A 21,865-nucleotide genomic window follows, 5' to 3' on the forward strand; every position below is an offset into this window, starting at 1 on the left:
TGAGCTCGCTAGGCCCTACGGTTTGGGCTGCATGACCGTTTCTAGGGCGGAATAATAATAATAATAATAATAATAATAATAATAATAAAAATCCTAACAAAAACAATAGGTTTCCAGCGCTTCGCGCTTGAACTCTAATAAGGAAACTAACGATAACAATAGGTGTCTATGCCCCTTCGGGGCTTGACCCCTAATAATAAGAAAACTAACGATAACAATAGGTGTCTACGCCCCTTCGGGGCTTGACCCCTAATAATAAAACTAACGATAACAATAGGTATCTATACCCCTTCGGGGCTTGACCCCTAAATATAGCTGCAAGCAGCGATACCGGGGTCAAGCCGATCAGATGCGCTCAGAACATGTCGCTGATGAACCATACCAAGTTTCGTAGCGATATGGCATTGCATTCGAAAAATGTGTGTGTGTGTCTGTCTGTGTGTGTGTGAGTGTGTGTCTCTGTGCGTCTGTGTGTGTGTGTGTGAGTGCGTGTGTGTGTGTGTCTGTGTGAGTCTGTGTGTGTGTGTGTGTGTCTGTGTGTGTAAATGTGTGTGTGTTCCTCGTATGTGAAAACATACTTGGCAATAAAGTGTGTGTGTGAGTGTGTGTGTCTGTGTGTGTGAGAGTGTGTGTGTGTGTGTATGTGAGTGAGTATGTGAGTGTGCGAGTGAGTATGGAAACTTGGTATGGTTCATCAGCGACATGTTCTGAGCGCATCTGATTGGCTTGACCCCGTGTGTGTGTGTGTGTGCGTGCGTGTGTGAGTGTGTGTGTGTGTATGTGTCTCTGTGCGTCTGTGTGCATGTCTGTGTGTGTGAGTGTGTGTCTGTGAGTGTGTATCTGTGAGTGTGAGTGTCTGTGTGTAAATGTGTGTGTGTTCCTCGTATGTGAAAACATACTTGACAATAAAGTGTGTGTGTGTGTGAGAGTGTGTGTGTGTGTGTGTGTCTGTGTGAGTTTGTGTGTAAATGTGTGTGTAAGTGTGTGTATTCCTCGTCTGTGAGAGTGTGTGTCTGTGTGAGTGTGTGTGTGTGTGTGTGTGAGTGTCTGTGTGTGTGAGTGTCTGTGTGTGTGAGTGTCTGTGTGTGTCTGTGTGTGTGTGAGAGTGTGTGTGTGAGTATGTGAGTGTGCAAGTGTGAGTAAGTGTGCGAGTGTGAGTAAGTGTGTGTGTGTAAATGTGTGTGTAAGTGTGTGTTCCTCATAAAGACCTTGGGTATTTGGACTGTTGGTGGCGCTAGACGGTTTGAGCTAGACACACCAAAGTTGCTACAGTAACTTCTAAGACTGGCCTCTACATGTGTGCCAAATTTCATAACTTTCCTACGTACGGTTCTATGGGTTGTCATTGACTTCAATGGCGGAAAAGTAATAATAATAATAATAATAATAATAATAATAATAATGATAACAGGTGTCTATGCCCCTTCGGGGCTTGATCCCTAGTGTAAATGTAAATAGTGTAAATTGAGAGTGTGTGTGTAAATGTGTGTGTAAGTGTGTGTGTTTGGGTTTTTGGACTGTTGGTGGCACTAGAGGGTTTGAGCTAGACACACCAAAGTTGTGTACCTTCTAAGACTGGCCTCTACATGTGTGTGAAATTTCATAACTTTCCTACGTACGGTTCTATGGGCTGCCATTGACTTCAATGGCGGAAGAGGAAGAATAATAATAATAAATATAGCTGCAAGCAGCGATACCGGGGTCAAGCCGATCAGATGCGCTCAGAACATGTCGCTGATGAACCATACCAAGTTTCGTAGCGATATGACATTGCATTCGTAAAATGTGCGTGTGTGTGTGGGTGTGTGTGTGTGCATGTCTCTGTGTGTGTGTGTGTGTGGGTGTGTGTGTGTGCATGTCTCTGTGTGTGTGTGTGTGAGTGTGTGTGTGTGCATGTCTGTGTGTGAGTGTGTGTGTGTGTGAGAGTGTGTGTGTGAGTGTCTGTGTGTGTGAGTGTGTGTGAGAGTGTGTGTGTGTGTGTTTGTAAATGTGTGTTTAAGTGTGTGTGTGTGTGTGTGTGTTCCTCGTATGTGAAAACATACTTGGCAGTAAAGTGTGTGTGTGTGTGTGTGTGAGGGTGTGTGTGAGGGTGTGTGTCTGTGTGTCTGTCTGTGTGTCTGTCTGTGTGTGAGAGTGTGTGTGTGTGAGTGTGTGTGTGTGAGTGTGTGTGTAAGTGTGAGTATGTGAGTGTGCGAGTGAGTATGAGTGTGCGAGTGAGTATGTGGTGTGCGAGTGAGAGTGAGTGTGTGTGTGTAAATGTGTGTGTAAATGTGTGTGTAAGTGTGTGTGTTCCTCGTATGTGAAAACATACTTGGCAATAAAGACCTTTCTGATTCTGATTCTGCAAGAATTTTGCCTAAACATACTTGGCAATGAAGACCTTTCTGATTTTGATTCTGATTCTGATGTTGCAAGAATTTTGCCTCTAGGCCTTACGATTCAGCACAAAATTGGGTTTTTGGACTGTTGGTGGTGCTAGACGGTGTAATAATATTATTAATTATTAAATAATAATAATAAGAAGAAAACTAACGATAACAATAGGTGTCTATGCCCCTTCGGGGCTTGACCCCTAATAATAAATATAGCTGCAAGCAGCGATACCGGGGTCAAGCCGATCAGATGCGCTCAGAACATGTCGCTGATGAACCATACCAAGTTTCGTAGCGATATGGCATTGCATTCGTAAAATGTGTGTGTGTGTGTGTCTCTGTGCATCTGTGTGTGTGTGTGAGTGCGTGTGTGTGTGTGTGCATGTCTATGTGTCTGTGTGAGTGTGAGTGTGTGTGTGAGTGTGAGTGTGTGTATGTGTGTCAATGTGTGTGTGTGTGTTCCTCGTATGTGAAAACATACTTGACAATAAAGTGTGTGTGAGTGTGTCTGTGACTGTGTGTGTGTGTAAATGTGTGTGTAAGTGTATGTGTGTGTGTGTGTGAGTGTGTGTGTGTGAGTGTGTGAGTGTGAGTGTGAGTGTGGAAGTGTGTGTGTGTTCCTTGTATGTGAAAACATAGTTGGCAATAAAGTGTGTGTGTGAGTGTGTCTGTGTGAGTGTGTGTGTGAGAGTGTGTGTGTGTGTAAATGTGTGTGTGTGTGAGTGAGTGAGTGTGTGTGTGTGTGTGTGAGAGAGTGTGTGTGTCTGTGTGTGTATGTGTGTGTGTGAGTGAGTATGCGAGTGTGAGTAATCGTGCAAGTGTGAGTGATTATGTGTGTAAATGTGTGTGTAAGTGTGTGTGTTCCTCGTCTGTGTGAGTGTGTGTCTGTGGGTGTGAGTGCGTGTGTGTGTGTGTCTGTGTCTGTGTGTGTGTGAGAGTGTGTGTGAGTATGTGAGTGTGTGTGTGTAAATGTATGTGTGTTTGTGTGTGAGTGTGTGTGTGTGAATGTGAGTGTGTGTGTGTGTGTGAGAGTGTGTGTGTGTGTGTGTGTGTGAGAGAGAGAGAGTGTGTGTGTGTGTAAATGTGTGTGTATGTGAGTGTGTGTGAGTATGTCAGTGTGCGAGTGTGTGTAAGTGTGTGTGTTCCTCGTCTGTGTGAGTGTGTGTCTGTGTGAGTGTGAGTGTGTGTGTGTGAGACGGTCTGTGTGTGTCTGTGTGAGTGTGAGTGTGAGAGTGTGAGTGTGTATGTGTGTCAATGTGTGTGTCAGTGTGTGTGTGTGTTCCTCGTATGTGAAAACATACTTGACAATAAAGTGTGTGTGAGTGTGTCTGTGTGTGTGTGTGTGAGTGTGTGTGTGTCTGTATGTGTGTGTGACTGTGTGTGTGTGTGTAAATGTGTGTGTAAATGTGTGTGTAAATGTGTGTGTGTGTGTGTGAGACGGTCTGTGTGTGTCTGTGTGAGTGTGAGTGTGAGTGTGTGAGTGTGTATGTGTGTCAATGTGTGTGTCAGTGTGTGTGTGTGTTCCTCGTATGTGAAAACATACTTGACAATAAAGTGTGTGTGAGTGTGTCTGTGTGTGTGTCTGTATGTGTGTGTAAATGCGTGTGTAAGTGTATGTGTGTGTGTGTGTGTGTGAGTGTGTGTGTGTGTGTGTGTGTGTGTGTGCGCGCAAGTCTGTGCGTCTGTGAGAGTCTGTGTGTGTGTGTCTGAGTGTCTGTGTGTGTGAGTCTGTGTGAGTGTGTGTGTGAGTGTCTGTGTGTGTGAGAGTGTTGTGTATGTAAATGTGTGTGTAAGTGTGTGTTCCTCGTATGCGAGTGTGTGAGACTGTGTGTGTGTGTGAGTATGTGAGTGTGCGAGTGTGAGTATGTTTTCGATTGTGAGTAAGTGTGTGTGTGTAAATGTGTGTGTAAGTGTATGTGTGTGTGTGTGTGTGAGTGTGTGTCTGTGTGTGTGAGAGTGTGTGTGTGTGAGTGTGTGTGTGAGTGTGTGAGAGTGTGTGTGTAAATGTGTGTGTACGTGAGTGTGTGTGTAAATGTGTGTGTAAGTGTGTGTGTGTTCCTCGTCTGTGTGAGTGTGTGTGTGTGTCTGTCTGTGTGAGTGTGTGTGTGTCTGTATGTGTGTGTGAGAGTGTGTGTGTGTGAGTGTGTGTGTGAGTGTGTGTGTGTGTAAATGTGTGTGTGTATGTGAGTGTGTGTGTAAATGTGTGTGTAAGTGTGTGTGTGTTCCTCGTCTGTGTGAGTGTGTGTGTCTGTGTGAGTGTGAGTGTCTGCGTGTGTCTGTGTGTGTGTGAGTGTGTCTGTGTGAGTGTGTGTGTGTGAGTGTCTGTGTGTGTGTGTGTGAGTATGTGAGTGAGCGAGTGTGAGTAAGTGTGTGTGTAAATGTGTGTGTAAGTGTGTGTGTGTCCCTCATAAAGACCTTTCTGATTCTGGTTCTGATTCTGCAAGAATTTTGCCCAAACATACTTGGCAATAAAGACCTTGGTGATTCCGATTCTGATTCTGATGTTGCAAGAATTTTGCCTCTAGGCCTTACGATTCAGCACAAAATTGGGTTTTTGGACTGTTGGTGGCGCTAGACGGTTTGAGCTAGACACACCAAAGTTGCCACAGTAACTTCTAAGACTGGCCTCTACATGTGTGCCAAATTTCATAACTTTCCTACGTACGGTTCTATGGGCTGCCATTGACTGCCATGAAGACGGAAGAATAATAATAAGAAGAAAACTAACGATAACAATAGGTGTCTACGCCCCTTCGGGGCTTGACCCCTAATAATAATAAGAAAACTAACGATAACAGTAGGTGTCTACGCCCCTTCGGGGCTTGACCCCTAAATATAGCTGCAAGCAGCGATACCGGGGTCAAGCCGATCAGATGCGCTCAGAACATGTCGCTGATGAACCATACCAAGTTTCGTACCGATATGGCATTGTATTGGTAAAATACTGAACTTAACGTGAAAATTCAAAATGTGTGTGTGTAAGTGTGAGTAAGTGTGCGAGTGTGTGTATTTGAGTGTGCGAGTGTGAATGAGTGTGTGTGTGTGTAAGTGTGTGTGTGTGTTCCTCGTATGTGAAAACATATCTGGCAATAAAGTGTGTGTGTGAGTGTGTCTGTGTGAGTGTGCATGTGTGTGTGTCTGTGTGAGTGTGCATGTGTGTGTGTCTGTGAGTGTGTGTGTGTGTGTAAATGTGTGTGAGTATGTGAGTGTGCGAGTGAGTATGTGAGTGTGCGAGTGTGGAAACTTGGTATGTTTCATCAGCGACATGTTCTGAGCGCGTCTGATCGGCTTGACCCCGTGTGTGTGTGTGTCTCTGTGTGTGTGTGTTTGTGTGCATGTCTGTGTGCATGTCTGTGTGCATGTCTGTGTGAGTGTGTGTGTGTGAGAGTGTGTGTGAGAGTGTGTGTGTGTGTGTAAATGTGTGTGTATGGGAGTGTGTGTGTGAGTGTGTGTGTGTGTGTGTGTGAGAGTGTGTGTATAAGTGTGTGTGTAAGTGTGTGTGTTCCTCGTCTGTGTGAGTGTGTGTGTGTCTGTGTGTGTGTGAGAGGGTGTGTGTGTGTGTGTGTGTGTGAGTATGTGAGTGTGTGTGTGTGAGTAAGTGTGTGTGTGTAAATGTGTGTGTAAGTGTGTGTGTGTGTGTGTGTTCCTCATAAAGACCTTTCTGATTCTGGTTCTGATTCTGCAAGAATTTTGAATAAACATACTTGGCAATAAAGACCTTTCTGATTCTGATGTTGCAAGAATTTTGCCTCTAGGCCTTCGATTCAGCACAAAATTGGGTTTTTGGACTGTTGGTGGCGCTAGACGGTTTGAGCTAGACACACCAAAGTTGCTACAGTAACTTCTAAGACTGGTCTCTACATGTGTGCCAAATTTCATAACTTTCCTACGTACGGTTCTATGGGCTGCCATTGAATTCAATGGCGGAAGAGGAAGAATAATAAGAAGCAACGATAACAATAGGTGTCTACGCCCCTTCGGGGCTTGACCCCTAATAATAATAATAATAATAATAATAAGAAGAAGAAGAAGAAAACTAACGATAACAATAGGTGTCTACGCCCCTTCGGGGCTTGACCCCTAAATATAGCTGCAAGCAGCAATACCGGGGTCAAGCCGATCAGATGCGCTCAGAATATGTCGCTGATGAACCATACCAAGTGTCGTAGCTATATGGCATTGTATTGGTAAAATACTGAACTTAACGTGAAAATTCAAAATGTGTGTGTGTAGGTGTGAGTGTGTGTAAGTGTGAGTGTGTGTGTGACTGAGTGTGTGTGTAAGTGTGAGTGTTTGTGTGTTTGTGTAAGTGTGTGTATGTGTGTGTGTGTGAGTGTGAGTGTGTGAGTCAGTGAAGACGTTTGTGAGTATGTGAATGAGTGTGCGAGTGTGAGTGTGTGTAAGTGTGAGTGTGTGCGAGTGTGAGTGAGTGTGTAACTGAGTGTGTGTATATGAGTGTGAGTGTGAGTGTGGATGTGAGTGTGCGAGTGTGAGTAAGTGTGCGAGTGTGAATGAGTGTGTGTGTGTAAATGTGTGTGTAAGTGTGTGTGTTCCTCGTATGTGAAAACATACTTGGCAATAAAGTGTGTGTGTATGTGTGTGTGTCTGTGTCTGTGTCTGTCTATGTGTGTGTGTGTGTGTGTGTGTAAATGTGTGTGTATGTGTGTGAGTATGTGAGTGTGCGAGTGAGTATGTGAGTGTGCGAGTGTGGAAACTTGGTATGTTTCATCAGCGACATGTTCTGAGCGCATCTGATCGGCTTGACTCTGTGTGTGTGTGTGTGTGTGAGTGTGTGTGTGTGTGTGTGAGAGTGTGTGTATGTCTGTGTGAGTGTGTGAGTGAGTGAGTGAGTGTGAGTGTGTGAGTGAGTGTGAGTGTCTGTGTGTGTTTGAGTGTCTGTGTGTGTCTGTGAGTGTGTGTGTGTCTGTGAGTGTGTGAGTGTGTGAGTGAGTGAGTGTGAGTGTGTGAGTGAGTGTGAGTGTCTGTGTGTGTTTGAGAGTGTGTGTGTGTATGTGTGTCAATGTTTGTCAGTGTGTGTGTGTGTGTGTGTGTGTTCCTCGTATGCGAAAACATACTTGACAATAAAGTGTGTGTGTGTGTATGTGTGAGTGTGTGTGTAAATGTGTGTGTATGTGAGTGTGTGTGAGTATGTGAGTGTGCGAGTGTGTGTGTAAGTGTGTGTGTCTGTGTGTGTGTGTGTCTCTCTGTGTGTGTGTGTGAGTGTCTGTGTGTGTGTGTGTGTGTCTGTCTGTGTGAGTGTGTGTGAGAGTGTGAGTGCGTGTGTGTCTGTGTGTGTAAATGTGTGTGCAAGTGTGTGTGTGTTCCTCATCAAGACCTTTGTGATTCTGATTCTGATGTTGCAAGAATTTTGCCTCTAGGCCTTATGATTCAGCACAAAATTGGGTATTTGGACTGTTGGTGGCGCTAGACAGTTTGAGCTAGACACACCAAAGTTGCTACAGTAACTTCTAAGACTGGCCTCTACATGTGTGCCAAATTTCATAACTTTCCTACGTACGGTTCTATGGGCTGCCATTGAATTCAATGGCAGAAGAAGAAGAAGAAGAAGAAGAAGAAAACTAACGATAACAATAGGTGTCTACGCCCCTTCGGGGCTTGACCCCTAAAAATATAGCTGCAAGCAGCAATACCGGGGTCAAGCCGATCAAATGCGCTCAGAACATGTTGCTGATGAACCATACCAAGTTTTATAGCGATATGGCATTGCATTCGTAAAATACTGAACTTAACGTGAAAATTCAAAATGTGTGTGTGTAAGTGTGTGTGTGTGTGAGTGAGTGAGTAAGTGTGTGTGTAAGTGAGTGTGTGTGTAAGTGTGTGTGTGAGTGAGTGTGTGTGTGAGTGAGTGTGAGTGTGTGAGTGTGTTTGTGAGTATGTGAGTGTGTGTGTGCGCGAGTGTGAGTAAGTGTGTAAGTGTGAGTGTGTGTGTAAGTGTGGGGTCCAATACTTGTGGAATCATTGGATTGATAGTGTGGAGTTGATAGTTACATGTATTGAGAGTGTGCTTTACATCTACAGAGAGAACAAAAGAATTTTAAGAATTCCCCATTCAAGTCTATGGGAAAAAAATACCCCTTTGAGCTTCTGTACCGGGAATTCCGGAATTCCGATCGCTTATAAAAGTCATAGCACACCTGTCCTCAACGAGCCGGTCGATTTTACACCTCATTCATGGGTCTAGGACAAAAGCTGCGGGACAAGTTACGTGCCGAAAAAGTGTCCGGAAGAATAATAATAATAATAATAATAATAATAATAAGTATGCAGAATAACAATAATGATGCTTTTCAAGCACCATTAATAAGTATGCAGAATAACAATAATGATGCTTTTCAAGCACCATTAATAATAATAAGAAAACTAACGATAACAATAGGTGTCTACGCCCCTTCGGGGCTTGACCCCTAATAATAATAATAAGAAAACTAACGATAACAATAGGTGTCTACGCCCCTTCGGGGCTTGACCCCTAATTAAAGCTGCAAGCAGCATTTCCCAGGTTCAAGCGTTTAAGGCCTTTAGGGAGTTTAAGGCCTTAAAGGATTTTCACATACACAAAGTGACCCGCAAGTTACAGAGGGTGGCACCCGTTCCTAACCTAGTGTCTCTAATACAGAAAAGCTTACCAACGTGTTGCACAATATATGTCATGTGAAGTACTCACCTGTCCAGTTTTCCCTAAAATAAACAAAGTCATATCCATAAAGCGAAGAAACACAAGCATCCAGATGCAGAACGAGTGACCCGCAAGTCACATACACAAAGTGACCGGCAAGTCACACACACAAAATGACCCTCAAGTCACATACACAAAATAACTAAGAAATTGGGATCCATGAACAGTCTGACATTCTAAAACCGAATGAACAACAATAGAGCCCTCTAATTGAAGCTGAATGTGCTTGGAGGAGAGCACTAACTCAGGGCTCAGAGATTCTAGAATCAGAAGAATCTCTGATTCTAGAACTGTGTTCGGACTGTGATGTCACACAGGATAATGAAGATTGACAGGAGATGTCCAATGGTAGGGATCTGAAAAGATAGATAGTGGAGCAAAGAGAGAGAGAGAGAGAGAGAGAAAGAACAAACAATCGCCGCGGTTTTTGAACTGTGACCTCAGTTTGACCTCTTTCACATGTGTCCCAAGTTTGGTGTTGATAGCTCATTTAGTTCTTGAGTTATTGACATTTTAGTAAAACTGGCTCTTCACAGTCCGAACTTTTTGGGGCCCCTTAGGGACCCTGAATCAAAATTTCGACTTTTTTTCCATAATTATTGACATTGAGACTCCAGAGAATATTATTGGATTGGTCTCGATCAGGAGAAAAACCTAGGACTAGTTAACAAAAGTAGGTTTCAGACAAAACGCGCTCAAAAATTTAATGGCAGAAATGAAATCGGAGATATACGTTTTTTAAGTCATGAGCCAAGGATTCCAATGATGTAAAGCACTTGAGATTTGGACATACGGTTTAGGAGTTATGGGCACAAACGCGTTGAGGGGCGCTGAAGCGCCCCAGATTGGCCGATTTCACTGAGTCCTTGGCCTTGAGTAACTGTGACCAGTACTACCATCTGACCAAGTTTGAACCCTAAAATTACACTATTACACCTTTTAATGCTACGTTTTTAATACTACTTTTTAAATGATATGATTATACTAAAATGAAAAAGGACCAACATTTAGACGTATGCTGCAAGGTGGCTGTGGATGGGCCTCATCAGGATGAAATCCACTAGAGATCTTGTAAAAAGATTCTACAGTGTTAATTAAAAATAAAAGAGACGAGTTAAATGTTCATCTGCAGGCTGTGATATTTGTAAATAGATAAATTGTGATACCTTTGACATTTCAAATATACTTTGGTATCGATGATGTTTACATGTAAAATAAGTTGTAATCGCTTTCTTTTACTATCTAGCCTGACAGTGATCATTTTTTCATGAATAAATAGGATAAGAAAAAAAATCACAAACTGTTTCTTTGTATTTATTTTAAATTTAACATTTATTGTCAATACTGGGCTTGCGGATCATGGGTACTAGGGTACTCTTTGCTGTGTGTGGATGACCATGTCGGTCAGCCACCACCGAAGACCAATTTTGACCCAGGAAAAATCCTGATACTGTTACATGATTGGCTGTTATCGTGTCACTCCCTACATTGCTAGGTTTCCAGAGAGTGAGTGCCTTTGTTAATGCAACCAAACTTGCTTCGCAACCTCTGTTTTCTTCCGACGAAGAATAAAATGTCCGATCAAGAACTTAAAAGAACGGTAATAAAAATTACATTTCCTTTTTCACCGAAAAAAAAAGAAGAAAAAATATCGGGCACATTTTTAATTGATATGGATCACGTGTCTATCACGATACCAGCCCTAATCTAAAATATCTACTGGTTATCATTGAGAAGTTCATATAATTGGATGAAGCCTATCCTTATGCCAAAAAGAGAATGCAAACACTACCTAGATATGGTATCCCACAATCAACTGACATCAATAATTGTACACCTATTATATCCAGAGTGACTCAGAAACGTCTCAACATTGACTTGAATTTTCATAACCACAAAGTTCACAAAGTTTCATAACCACCAGTCCACATGTGCTTTGTGGATCTGGAGAAGGCATTCGACTGTGTCCCTCGTGGTGATCTGTGGGGGGTGCTCTGGGAGTATGGGGTCCGGGGCCCTCTGCTAAGGGCTGTTCGGTCCCTATATGACCGGAGCAGGAGTTTGGTTCGCATTGCCGGCAGTAAGTCAGACTTGTTCCCGGTGCATGTTGGACTCCGGCAGGGCTGCCCTTTGTCACCGGTCCTGTTCATTATTTATATGGACAGGATTTCTAGGCGCAGTCAGGGGCCGGAGGGAGTCCGGTTTGGGGACCACGGGATTTCGTCTCTGCTTTTTGCAGATGATGTTGTCCTGTTGGCTTCTTCAAATCAGGACCTTCAGCGTGCACTGGGACGGTTTGCAGCCGAGTGTGAAGCGGCAGGGATGAGAATCAGCACCTCCAAGTCCGAGGCCATGGTTCTCAGCCGGAAAAGGGTGGCTTGTCCCCTTCGGGTTGGTGGAAAGCTCCTGCCTCAAGTGGAGGAGTTTAAGTATCTTGGGGTCTTGTTCACGAGTGAGGGAAGGATGGAGCGGGAGATCGACAGGCGGATCGGTGTATCTTCTGCAGTGATGCGGTCGATATACCGGTCTGTTGTGGTGAAGAAAGAGCTGAGCCGCAAGGCGAAGCTCTCTATTTACCAGTCGATCTACGTTCCTACCCTTACCTATGGTCATGAGCTTTGGGTCATGACCGAAAGGACAAGATCCCGGATACAGGCGGCCGAAATGAGTTTCCTCCGCAGGGTGGCTGGGCGCTCCCTTAGAGATAGGGTGAGGAGCTCGGTCACTCGGGAGGAGCTCAGAGTAGAGCCGCTGCTCCTCCACATCGAGAGGAGTCAGCTGAGGTGGCTCGGGCATCTGTTCCGGATGCCTCCTGGACGCCTCCCTGGGGAGGTGTTCCGGGCATGTCCAACCGGGAGGAGGCCCCGGGGAAGACCTAGGACACGCTGGAGGGACTATGTCTCTCGGCTGGCCTGGGAACGCCTCGGTATTCCCCCGGAGGAGCTGGAGGAAGTGTCTGGGGAGAGGGAAGTCTGGGTGTCCCTGCTCAGACTGCTGCCCCCGCGACCCGGCCCCGGATAAGCGGTAGAAGATGGATGGATGGATGGACAAAGTTCAGGGATAGTAGAAAGAAATAGAAGCATAAAAAACAGACTTCACTTACACATGACACAACATCCAAAATATACGAATATCTCCTTTGAGATGATTACGGGCAGGCCTTTCCTATCCCTTGGACTAACGGTAATCTTGACATTTCCTTTTCAGGTGACCTGGAAGTGATTGTTGTCAATTACACTTAAGCACTGATTAAAAAATTTAACAACATGCAAGTAATGTCTTTGCCTCTCTCCCATTACCAACAAATCAGCTGACTCAGCCTTTTCTCCAAGGCAATGATGTACTACTGCTGTACATGCATCCCACTTGAGTGGTAGCCAAGCACAATGCCATTCTCACCGGGCTTGCAACCTCGTGGTTCCACAATAGCAGGTTGAAATAGTGCCCTGGTCCAATGGCATCTAAGAAAGAAGATAATCTAAAATTAAGCAATTAAATTTAAAAAGGTTCTTCTGAGAATTGAGAAATTCTGCCATCAATCCAGGGAGGCTCATCTCATTTCACCTTTTCCCATGCATGTATAGAAAATGTAGCTGCCCTAGTTAACAATTATGTAGCAGTTCCACTCAGCATGCTAAATTTGGTCTTGCTTCTTGCTGAGCGGCCTTAAAGGGTAACTGTTGTTTGAGATTGGGGCTGTGGGATTGCCCAGTAGGCAGTGAAACTGTTGATGCTCCTAAAGAGCATGCACAGGTCCCATTGGGAGCTAACAGGTCATTGATATATTCTGTTCGTGAAGTGTAAACATAGAGACAAGTACAAAACTAACGGCAAGCGATTCGATTGTACTGATTTTTACTTTCTCTTTTTGGTTAATATTTTACACTGTCGCTTTCCTTTATAAAATTCTTTACTTTTCTATCACAGTTAATTTTATTCCTCTTATTCAGGACATGCTTTTTGTTTCCTGTTTTTAAACAGCTAGCAGAGGAAACGGTCTTTGTATCTTTTTAATATTCCGATCTGATTCAAGTCAAAAGGTACACAACTGTCAGTCAGAGATTACTAAGAGTAATATTGTAGAGGTGTTTAAATTAATGAAGCCGATGTCCGATTCTGTAGTATGCTTGGGCCTCATCCCAATGTGGTGGTGATGTAGCTTACAGCAGGTTATGGTTGCTGATCTGCTGGATGTCCAGGTGGTGCGATGAAAAATATGTGGACTTCATAGATAATTGGAGCACTTTTGAGGGCAAAGCTGACTTCTTAGGACGCAACAGTGTCCATCCCACTTGGGAAGGTTCTGCTCTCATTTCTTGCAGCATAGCACATAGTTTAAGAACAGGCCTAGTTAATCTGTGACAATCCAGAGGCGGGCCAGGGAGCAGACAAGCAGGCTAATCCGACCGTCAGCTAGCTGCATTGAGTCGTCACCCAGGGTTCACAATATAGAGACTGTATCTGTTTCCCGAACTAAACAAAAAAATTATAAACACTCAGAGCATAAACAAGTTCCAGTTAGTCCAGAATGCGGCAGCTAGAGTCCTAACTAGAACCAGAAGATATGAACACATCACCAAATTAGATCAGTGGTCTTCACTATTTTTTTCATGTGAGCCACAATGATAGGACAAAGTCAATAGGAGAGCCACTTTCACCACAAAGTATGCCAAGTTATTCAGTCTTAAATAGCTTATCTGTTTAAATACAATGTACAATATTGCAATACAGTAATTGCTCGAGTTGCGGATGATGCATGCTCCATCAGTTACCTCTTTTGTCACTGTCACATTGCTTTGTTGCTGTTCATTTTGTGAGCGGGATTGTTTGATAAGAAATCGACCCATTTTTTAGTCCGTGTGTACAGTAAACACAAGTTGTTAACTAGCATGAAACACAAACTAGCTTCTGGCAGGCCACCAAAAACTGGCTATTGTGCAGTACGCAGTGAGTCAGTGACGAGTCAAATAATATATATAAATTATATATTATTATTTGTAATAGAGCACATTCGTTTTTTTTTTTTTTATACTTCCCTGATTGGTTTAATGTTATTTAAATGAAAAATAAATTTTAACCACATGATCATATCATTGTATTATTTACTGCCATGCGAGCTGCATATTAAAGCTTGGCGAGTCGCAGGAGGCTCGCGAGCCGCGCAATGAGTAACACTGAATTAGATAATAGTGAATGCACAGCCAGCACCTTTGATCTGAAGCTAGACTGTTAAATATAGGTTCTCTTGCATCTAAAGCTCTTATGGTTAATGAAATGATTACTGATCAGAAGTTTAATGTTCTGTGTTTAACAGAAACATGGGTCAAAACAAACAAGTTTGTCGTATTAAACAAAGCTTGTCCACCCTGTTAGTTATGTACATAGTTGCAGCAATTCATGATGATAAGCTAGGTGTCAAGCAAGAATCTAGACATATGTTCAACTCTTTCAAAGTTCTTCATACTAACATATGTAGCCACAAAAAATAAGTCTACTGAGTCAGTTCCTATAGTTGTTATTTACAGACCTAATGAACCATATTCTGAATTCCTCTGTGAATTTGCATATTTTATTTCAAACCTAGTTGTTTCTTTAGACAAAGCAGTAATTGTTGGAGACTTTAATATTCATTTTGATAAGTTAGAAGATCCTCTGAGAACAGCAGTTGCTTCCATCTTAGATTCGGTAGGAGTTAACCAGTATGTAATAGGACCCACTCATAATGGAGGTCACACTCTTGATCTCATTCTAACCCTCGAATTAAATATAGAAAATATTGTCACAGTGTCTCAACCAAAATCTCTCTAAAACCATCATCAAAACAATCATTTTGTTTAAATTACGCTTCAGACACAATACTTGCAATTTGCCACATCACTGTGTTAAACGTACATTTAGATCTGCTACTTGTGAGAGATCTCCCAGAATTATCATCCATGCTTGGATGGCTATATGACCCGTCAGAACTTGATCAGGTGACTGACTATTTAGCGTCAGTGTTTTGCTACACCCTAGATATTGTAGCTCCACTTAAAAGGAAAGTAATTAAAGAGAAAAAAACTAGCACCCTGGTACAATGACAACTTTAAAACAATCAGCTAGGAAATTAGAACATAAATGGTGTCAAACTAAATGATCAGTATTTTGATTAGCATGGAAGGAAAGATTTCAATGCTACAAAATAATCTCTTAGTGCTGATAGATCAGTGCATTTCTCCAGCATAATTGATGACAGCAAAAACAATCCTAAATTTTTATTTAATACTGTAGAAACTATGAACTATGAATAAGAACACAAAAGTGTCGAAAAATGACCATGAATTATTTCAATGGAAAAAGTTATAACATTAGGCAGAAAATTCAAACCATTAGTTTAATACCAAACTAATTTAATACCAAATAATGCTGTAGATAATATTTCTGTTCCTAATCAGCACTTACACTGTTTTACTCCCCTTTGAGAGACTGACTTATTTTCAATGATTTCTTCTTCAATTATTTAAAGACGTTGGCAGGAATTAATTAGTGTTGGGTCTATGATGCTAGATCAGTGTATTTCTCCAGCCTAATTGAAGACAACAAAAATAATTCAAAATTTTTATTTAATACTGTAGCAAAATTAACTAGGAATAAAAGCACTGTCGAAAAATGTACACCATCTATTTGTAGTAGTAATGACCTCATGAATTATTTCAGCGGAAAATTTGGTACTAAATTAATGATCTGAAATGTCTGCCTGATGTTATTAAACAATTTGATAGATAATGCCATAGATATATTTTGCTTTTTGATCAATACTTTTCAGCCAGCAAACTGGAACACCTACATAGGAATTATCACAAGATTCTATGTGATTCATGATTTTACCTTGTTTTTTGAGTTTCTCTTTAACAGCTAATGCTGCCGTTTTCTTCTTTTCCTCTTGCTGGATTTTCATCTCTGCCTGTTTCTTCCTGCACTCTTCTTCCACTTGCTCATTCTTCTTTTTCTCTTGTACCTGTGCAAGCTCCTCCTGGATTGCTCTAACCAGTGTTCTCATTTCCTGTAGGGCCTGGTCTCCCACCATCATATCATCAACTGACGGAAACTGTCCCTGCACAGAGTAGAGTTAAAGTCATGCATATTCTAATTGTGCAGTTTCTTATGATCATATTAACAATTCCATTGTCCTTTTAAGCAGGTAATATGAACTAAGCTCTCAATCAATTTGGTATCATTTCTGAATATGAGGTTAAAACAAGAACCTCTCTTAATTATTCAAAAAATATAGTACACCCATAACCAACTTCTTCAAAGCTCAAAACATTTAGTTTAATTTTACAAAAATGTTTCTCTCAAGTAAACCATAGTGAGCTAGTTTATTCATTATAGTTACTGTAGCTCTTTTAAGATCTTTTAAGTGTTACAGAACACTTTTAAGATGAATTAGAGCGGAGGCAGCTGACCAGGCCTACTCGTCCAACATCAGTGCCTGCGCTCACAAATGCACTTCTAGAGGACTGGTCCAAAATTGCAATAAGCACATTGCAAAACCTTGTGGAAAGACTTTTCAGAAGAGCTGAAGCTGTTATAGCCGCAAAGAATGGGCTGATTCCATATTAAACCCTATGGATTAAGAACTGAATGGCATGTATCAGCAGGTATCCCAAAACATTTGGCAAAATAAGTGTACATTATAAAAACCTTGGCACAAGTCTTACATACATTCTCCAATATGCCCTGTCAAAGATAAATCGAATGCTTATGTCTTGAAGACAGAATGTACAAGTCATTCTCAATAATCAACGACTAAAACTCTTGAAAAAGTACAACTCACTTCAGTTGTAGCGCGTACAACCTCTGAAACCTGTGAACAAAGCTGGTTGCCACGGCTGACATAAGATGAGCAGTCAAATGTGGGGCTTGTTTGTGTGTAAGGTGCAGGTTCCAGGAGCTGATTGAGCCTAAGCACCTCCTCTTGAATGGCATTGAGTGCTCGCAACCGATCCCTGCCCTCCAACTGCCTCTGCCGCTCAAGCTCTGCCTCTCTCAGCCTCTGCTGTTCTGCCTCCCGAAGTCTCAGGTTTAAGATCTGACAACAAGAAAGAACTTCACAACTTCAGCATGAGATTTAAGATGTTTTCATATCAATAATCAAAGGAGATTCCTAATTTTAGCTGTCTTAGTACCATTCAACAAGGTATGGAGCATAGCACACTCTTTAAACTCAAGAGTTTTATCTTACATCTGACTTTGGTGAACACCTTTATCTATGAACACCTGTACTCCTTCAACAACATTCAGGCCTAGCACTGGCAACCTTCCATCAGTATTCCAATATCCTAAGCAGTGAGCTGCAGGCAGGAGCATCTGTTTACTGTGAGAACTTGGAGGACAACAGCCAAAGCTTATATAGCCTATATATTCTCACGGAGTGGTGAATGATTATTTCACAGTTACCTTCATTCTATGTCTGTGTTCTTCCTTTAACTTCTCCTGGCGTCCAATGCTTTCCTGTGTTCTTTTGATGTTGGAAAACAGAAACCAACAAAACGTATTAGCGTTATCATAGTGTTGCCATTTGTATACAACTATTCACTGGCCATATCCATATAGTCCATACACTAAGAATTACCATAGGTTACATTACACCCATTTTAAATTGCGGAGGGAACCTACTCCTTTTCCATCATGTCCCTCATACTCTGGTACTCCTGTCTCTGCTTAAGCTCCATGAACTCTTCAAAGCGTTTAAGCTGCTCTGACTCCCGACTAGCAACACCAGCCACCAGACATTCCTGCAGCTCCTGCCTTAGGTTCAGCTCTAACTGCAAATGAATAAGGTGGCAACATTATCCATATTTAGAAAAAAATATCAGATTAAGTTGCTGACTATGGACATGTAAAGTTTATTAATCAGCTATTATTATGCTCTCATAACTGTTATAAATTTCAAACAAACTGAAAGAAACAGAAATGATCACTGTACAGAGTACAATGTAATTTCATCAGATTTGTAAGAGTGTGACACATTGGAAGGACAAAATATTTAATAGTTAACATACATCAATTCACATGTGAATCGTTGGTTTATTTGAGAGAAATGTATTAATTTTGCTTGAACGTTGTTGAAGAATTGGAGTTAGCATCATATTATCTGATGATGCTTAGCCTCTTATGTAGTAGATGTTTCGAACTTGTGTTTATGATTTTCTAGGATTTTAACTTTAATTTAGGCAAATACATTCTCATAGTTGCTTGTATACGAGCACCATGTTTCAGGTACTGTTCTGTAAATCCCCATCCTTCAGATCTGTAAAAACTTAACTTAGGAATAAGTTTTCTGCACACTTGATTCATCTCTCATATCACAACAGTTACACTTCATAGCATTTTACCGCACTTATCTGACCACACATCACCTTGGATTTAGCCCAATGTTTTTTCTCACAGATGCGGATGCAGCCAGCCATCTGTGTGGCCTTGGTTGAGAAGATTGGTGTTGGTGAACTGCTGCAAATGTCCACTGTGGAGCTCAAACCCTCTTTTGTATCATCAGTTTCCTAACATGTAATATACACATGAAACAGATTTACATTTATCAATGTGATTGACTTCCATGACAATATAGGCACCAGATAGCACTGCTCTTAGATGTGACCTTTACCTCTTTTTTGACAGTATGAAGTAATGGTACGTTGGGAGATGTAGCAAGTCTATGAAACGTTTTAAAGGCAGCTGAACCAGAGCTGAGGCCATGTTCTGATGTACTTATATCAGGGAACATGGAACCCATGCAGGAACTATTTTTCATCACAGACTGAGGGCTGAAGCTCTTTAGAACGTGTTCAGAGAGAGGGGACAGTCTGGTTACCTCTCTACAACCTGCTAAAATGTCCTAAAAATAAGCAAACAAAAATTGCAACAATTAATTCATTAATTAATTAATAAAGAAATAAAGAAATAAAATTAAGCAATCTACAAAAGCATATTGAGTCAGCAGAAATAGCAGCGCCCTGTTAATATAGAACCGAGGATGAAAAACGTTCATAATTTACAATCGTACTTCACGTGATACAATCTAATATATAGAACCGAATTTAACATCAAATATCAATTGAATAAATAAGCAGCGTAAATATCTAGCATTATATATATATATATATATATATATATATATATATATATATATATATATATATAAAATATTTTAAGCACGTTTTTTATTTACCTCGCTCTTTTCAAGATTGTAATTTATTTTTGCTTTCGGTGAATTTTTCAGAGCTTCCAGTGTCTCCCATCTCAGATTTTCAGCTGGCATTTTGATGTAAACGTTATACAAAGCTGTAAATTCAATAAACCGACAAGCTTTGACCTAGGATATACACTATCCGATAGAATTATGCGATTCTTCTTCTACTGCTTCTTGTTCTTCCTCTTCCTGCTCCTCCGCGGGATGCACTTATTTCCAGGGATTTCAGAACAGCGTAACAGATATTGCGTCATCGGGTGGGCGTGGCCTATTCGATAATCTAACTCTAACTCTAACCCTAACACTAGCCCTAACAGTAGTTTTTGGGTGTTTTCAAAAATAAATATACCTTATGACTGTTTTGTCCTTCGTAGTATGCTCTTTTTTTGAAAGAGAGCGTTTTTCCAAGACCTCCGGAAACACGCCCACTTTACGTCGTGGTAAAGAAACCCCTTGAATTTAGTGAATGCCCTCCTCCGCGGCATTTTCTTCTTCTTCTTCGACGTGTTCGGTGCGTGGTTACGCACAAGGTGCATTACCGCCACCTACAGAATTGGAGAAAACAGTTTTAAACAGTCCTCATTAGATGCTTTCCAATACCTTTTTTTTTCCCACACTGCTAGTCTACAGCTTCAAAGCTCCATACGCAGCAAGCTGTGACGGACTGAACTTTTTTACATTTTGAATTAATTAGTTTGTTAATTTGTTCACAATTTAGCCATGTCTCCATGGTAAACGTACAAAAACGTACAATTACGCAGAGAGATTTACATATAGTCTCCCAGAATTATCATTTATGATAAGATCGCTATCTGACCCCACAGAACTTGATCAGGTGACTGATTATTTAGAGTGAGTAACACTGAGTCAGTGTTTCGCTACACCCTAGATATTGTAGCTCCACTTAAAAGGAAAGTAACGAAAGAGAAAAAACTAGCACCCTGGTTCAATGACCACACACGGATTTTAAAACAATCAGCTAGGAAATTAGAACGTAAATGGTGTGAAACTGTGATCAGTATTTCAATTAGCATGGAAGGAAAGCCTTCAAAGCTACAAAAAATCTCTTAGTGCTGATAGATCAGTGTATTCCTCCAGCATAATTGGTGACAACAAAAACAATCTTAAATTTTTATTTAATACTGTAGCAACTATGAACTATAACTATTAAACATTAGTTTAATACCAAACAAATTTAATTGTAATTTAAAACCAAATAATGCTGTAGATAATATTTCCGTTCCTACTCAGCACTTACACTGTTTTACTCCCCTTTGAGAGACTGACTTATTATGTTGGCTTTGTAGAAGTCAACATTCTGTTTTCCTTTATAAGCTTATTATTATTATTATTGCCCGAGCACCGAATGGTGCGAAGCCCTATTGTTTTTGCTCGGGAGTATTATTAGGGCCTGAGCACCGAATGGTGCGGAGCCCTATTGTTTTTGCTCGGGAGCATTTTTTTTTACGGCCCGAGCACCGAATGGTGCGAAGCCCTATTGTTTTTGCTCGGGAGTATTATTTATTTATTTATCTATTTATTTATTTTTTAAGGCCTGAGCACCAAATGGTGCGAAGCCCTATTGTTTTTCCTCGGGAGTATTATTATTAGGGCCTGAGCACCGAATGGTGCGAAGCCCTATTGTTTTTGCTCGGGAGTATTATATATTTATTTATTTATTTTCTTTTTGGGCCTGAGCACCGAACAGTGCGAAGCCCTATTGTTTTTCCTCGGGAGTATTATTATTAGGGCCTGAGCACCGAAAGGTGCAAAGCCCTATTGTTTTTGCTCGGGAGTATTATTAGGGCCCGAGCACCGAATGGTGCGAAGCCCTATTGTTTTTGCTCGGGAGTATTATTATTATTATTATTATTATTTTTATTTTTTTTCCCACACATTGGCCAATTGGGGTCCCTTATCATGCTCGAAAACTCTTCAAATTTGGCACACACGTCAGAGTCGTGCGACGCCAGGCTCGGGCAAAGGCTGGAATACGGGCGTGGCAGGGGGGCTCTGTAGCACCCCCTGTAATGCAAAAACAAACATTAGTGCACAGATCGGGCAATTATGTACGCACATGTACAAGAGTTGGTATGCATATAGTTCTCATTGACCCGAACAACTTTCGCGCTCTAAACTATGAGCTCCGACCAACAGGAAGTCGGCCATTTTGCATTGTTTTATAAGTGCATGCGGTGAAGGAGCGTAGACACCTATTGTTATCATTAGTTTTTTTATTATTATTAGGGGTCAAGCCCCGAAGGGGCGTAGACATCTATTGTTATCGTTAGTTTTCTTATTATTAGGGGTCAAGCCCCGAAAAGGCGTAGACACCTATTGTTATTGTTAGTTTTCTTATTATTAGGGGTCAAGCCCCGAAGGGGCGTAGACACCTATTGTTATCGTTAGTTTTCTTATTATTATTCTTCCGTCTTCCGCCATTGAAGTCAATGGCAGCCCATAGAACCGTACGTAGGAAAGTTCTGAAATTTGGCACACATGTAGAGGCCAGTCTTAGAAGTTACTGTAGCAACTTTGGTGTGTCTAGCTCAAACCGTCTAGCGC

At 41.6% G+C, this 21,865-nt stretch overlaps 1 protein-coding gene across 1 annotated transcript in view; it reads right to left on the minus strand.

The window, feature by feature from the left end:
• gle1 (GLE1 RNA export mediator) overlaps positions 1-19,621 on the minus strand; it is a 31,137-nt gene extending 11,516 nt beyond the window's left edge. Inside the window, exons 1-7 of the mRNA XM_060880922.1 lie at positions 19,280-19,621; positions 18,716-18,946; positions 18,471-18,611; positions 17,728-17,876; positions 17,509-17,569; positions 16,886-17,140; positions 15,937-16,162 (exon numbers count right to left, since the gene is read on the minus strand). Of these exons, the coding sequence (XP_060736905.1) occupies positions 15,937-16,162; positions 16,886-17,140; positions 17,509-17,569; positions 17,728-17,876; positions 18,471-18,611; positions 18,716-18,946; positions 19,280-19,369 (1,153 nt within the window). The 5' untranslated portion in view covers positions 19,370-19,621. The remainder of the gene's footprint in view (positions 1-15,936; positions 16,163-16,885; positions 17,141-17,508; positions 17,570-17,727; positions 17,877-18,470; positions 18,612-18,715; positions 18,947-19,279) is intronic.
• Between the last annotated feature and the right edge of the window lie 2,244 nt (positions 19,622-21,865).

This window comes from Tachysurus vachellii, chromosome 11 (genome assembly GCF_030014155.1).
Source record: "Tachysurus vachellii isolate PV-2020 chromosome 11, HZAU_Pvac_v1, whole genome shotgun sequence".
NCBI classification, from domain to species: Eukaryota; Metazoa; Chordata; class Actinopteri; order Siluriformes; family Bagridae; genus Tachysurus; species Tachysurus vachellii.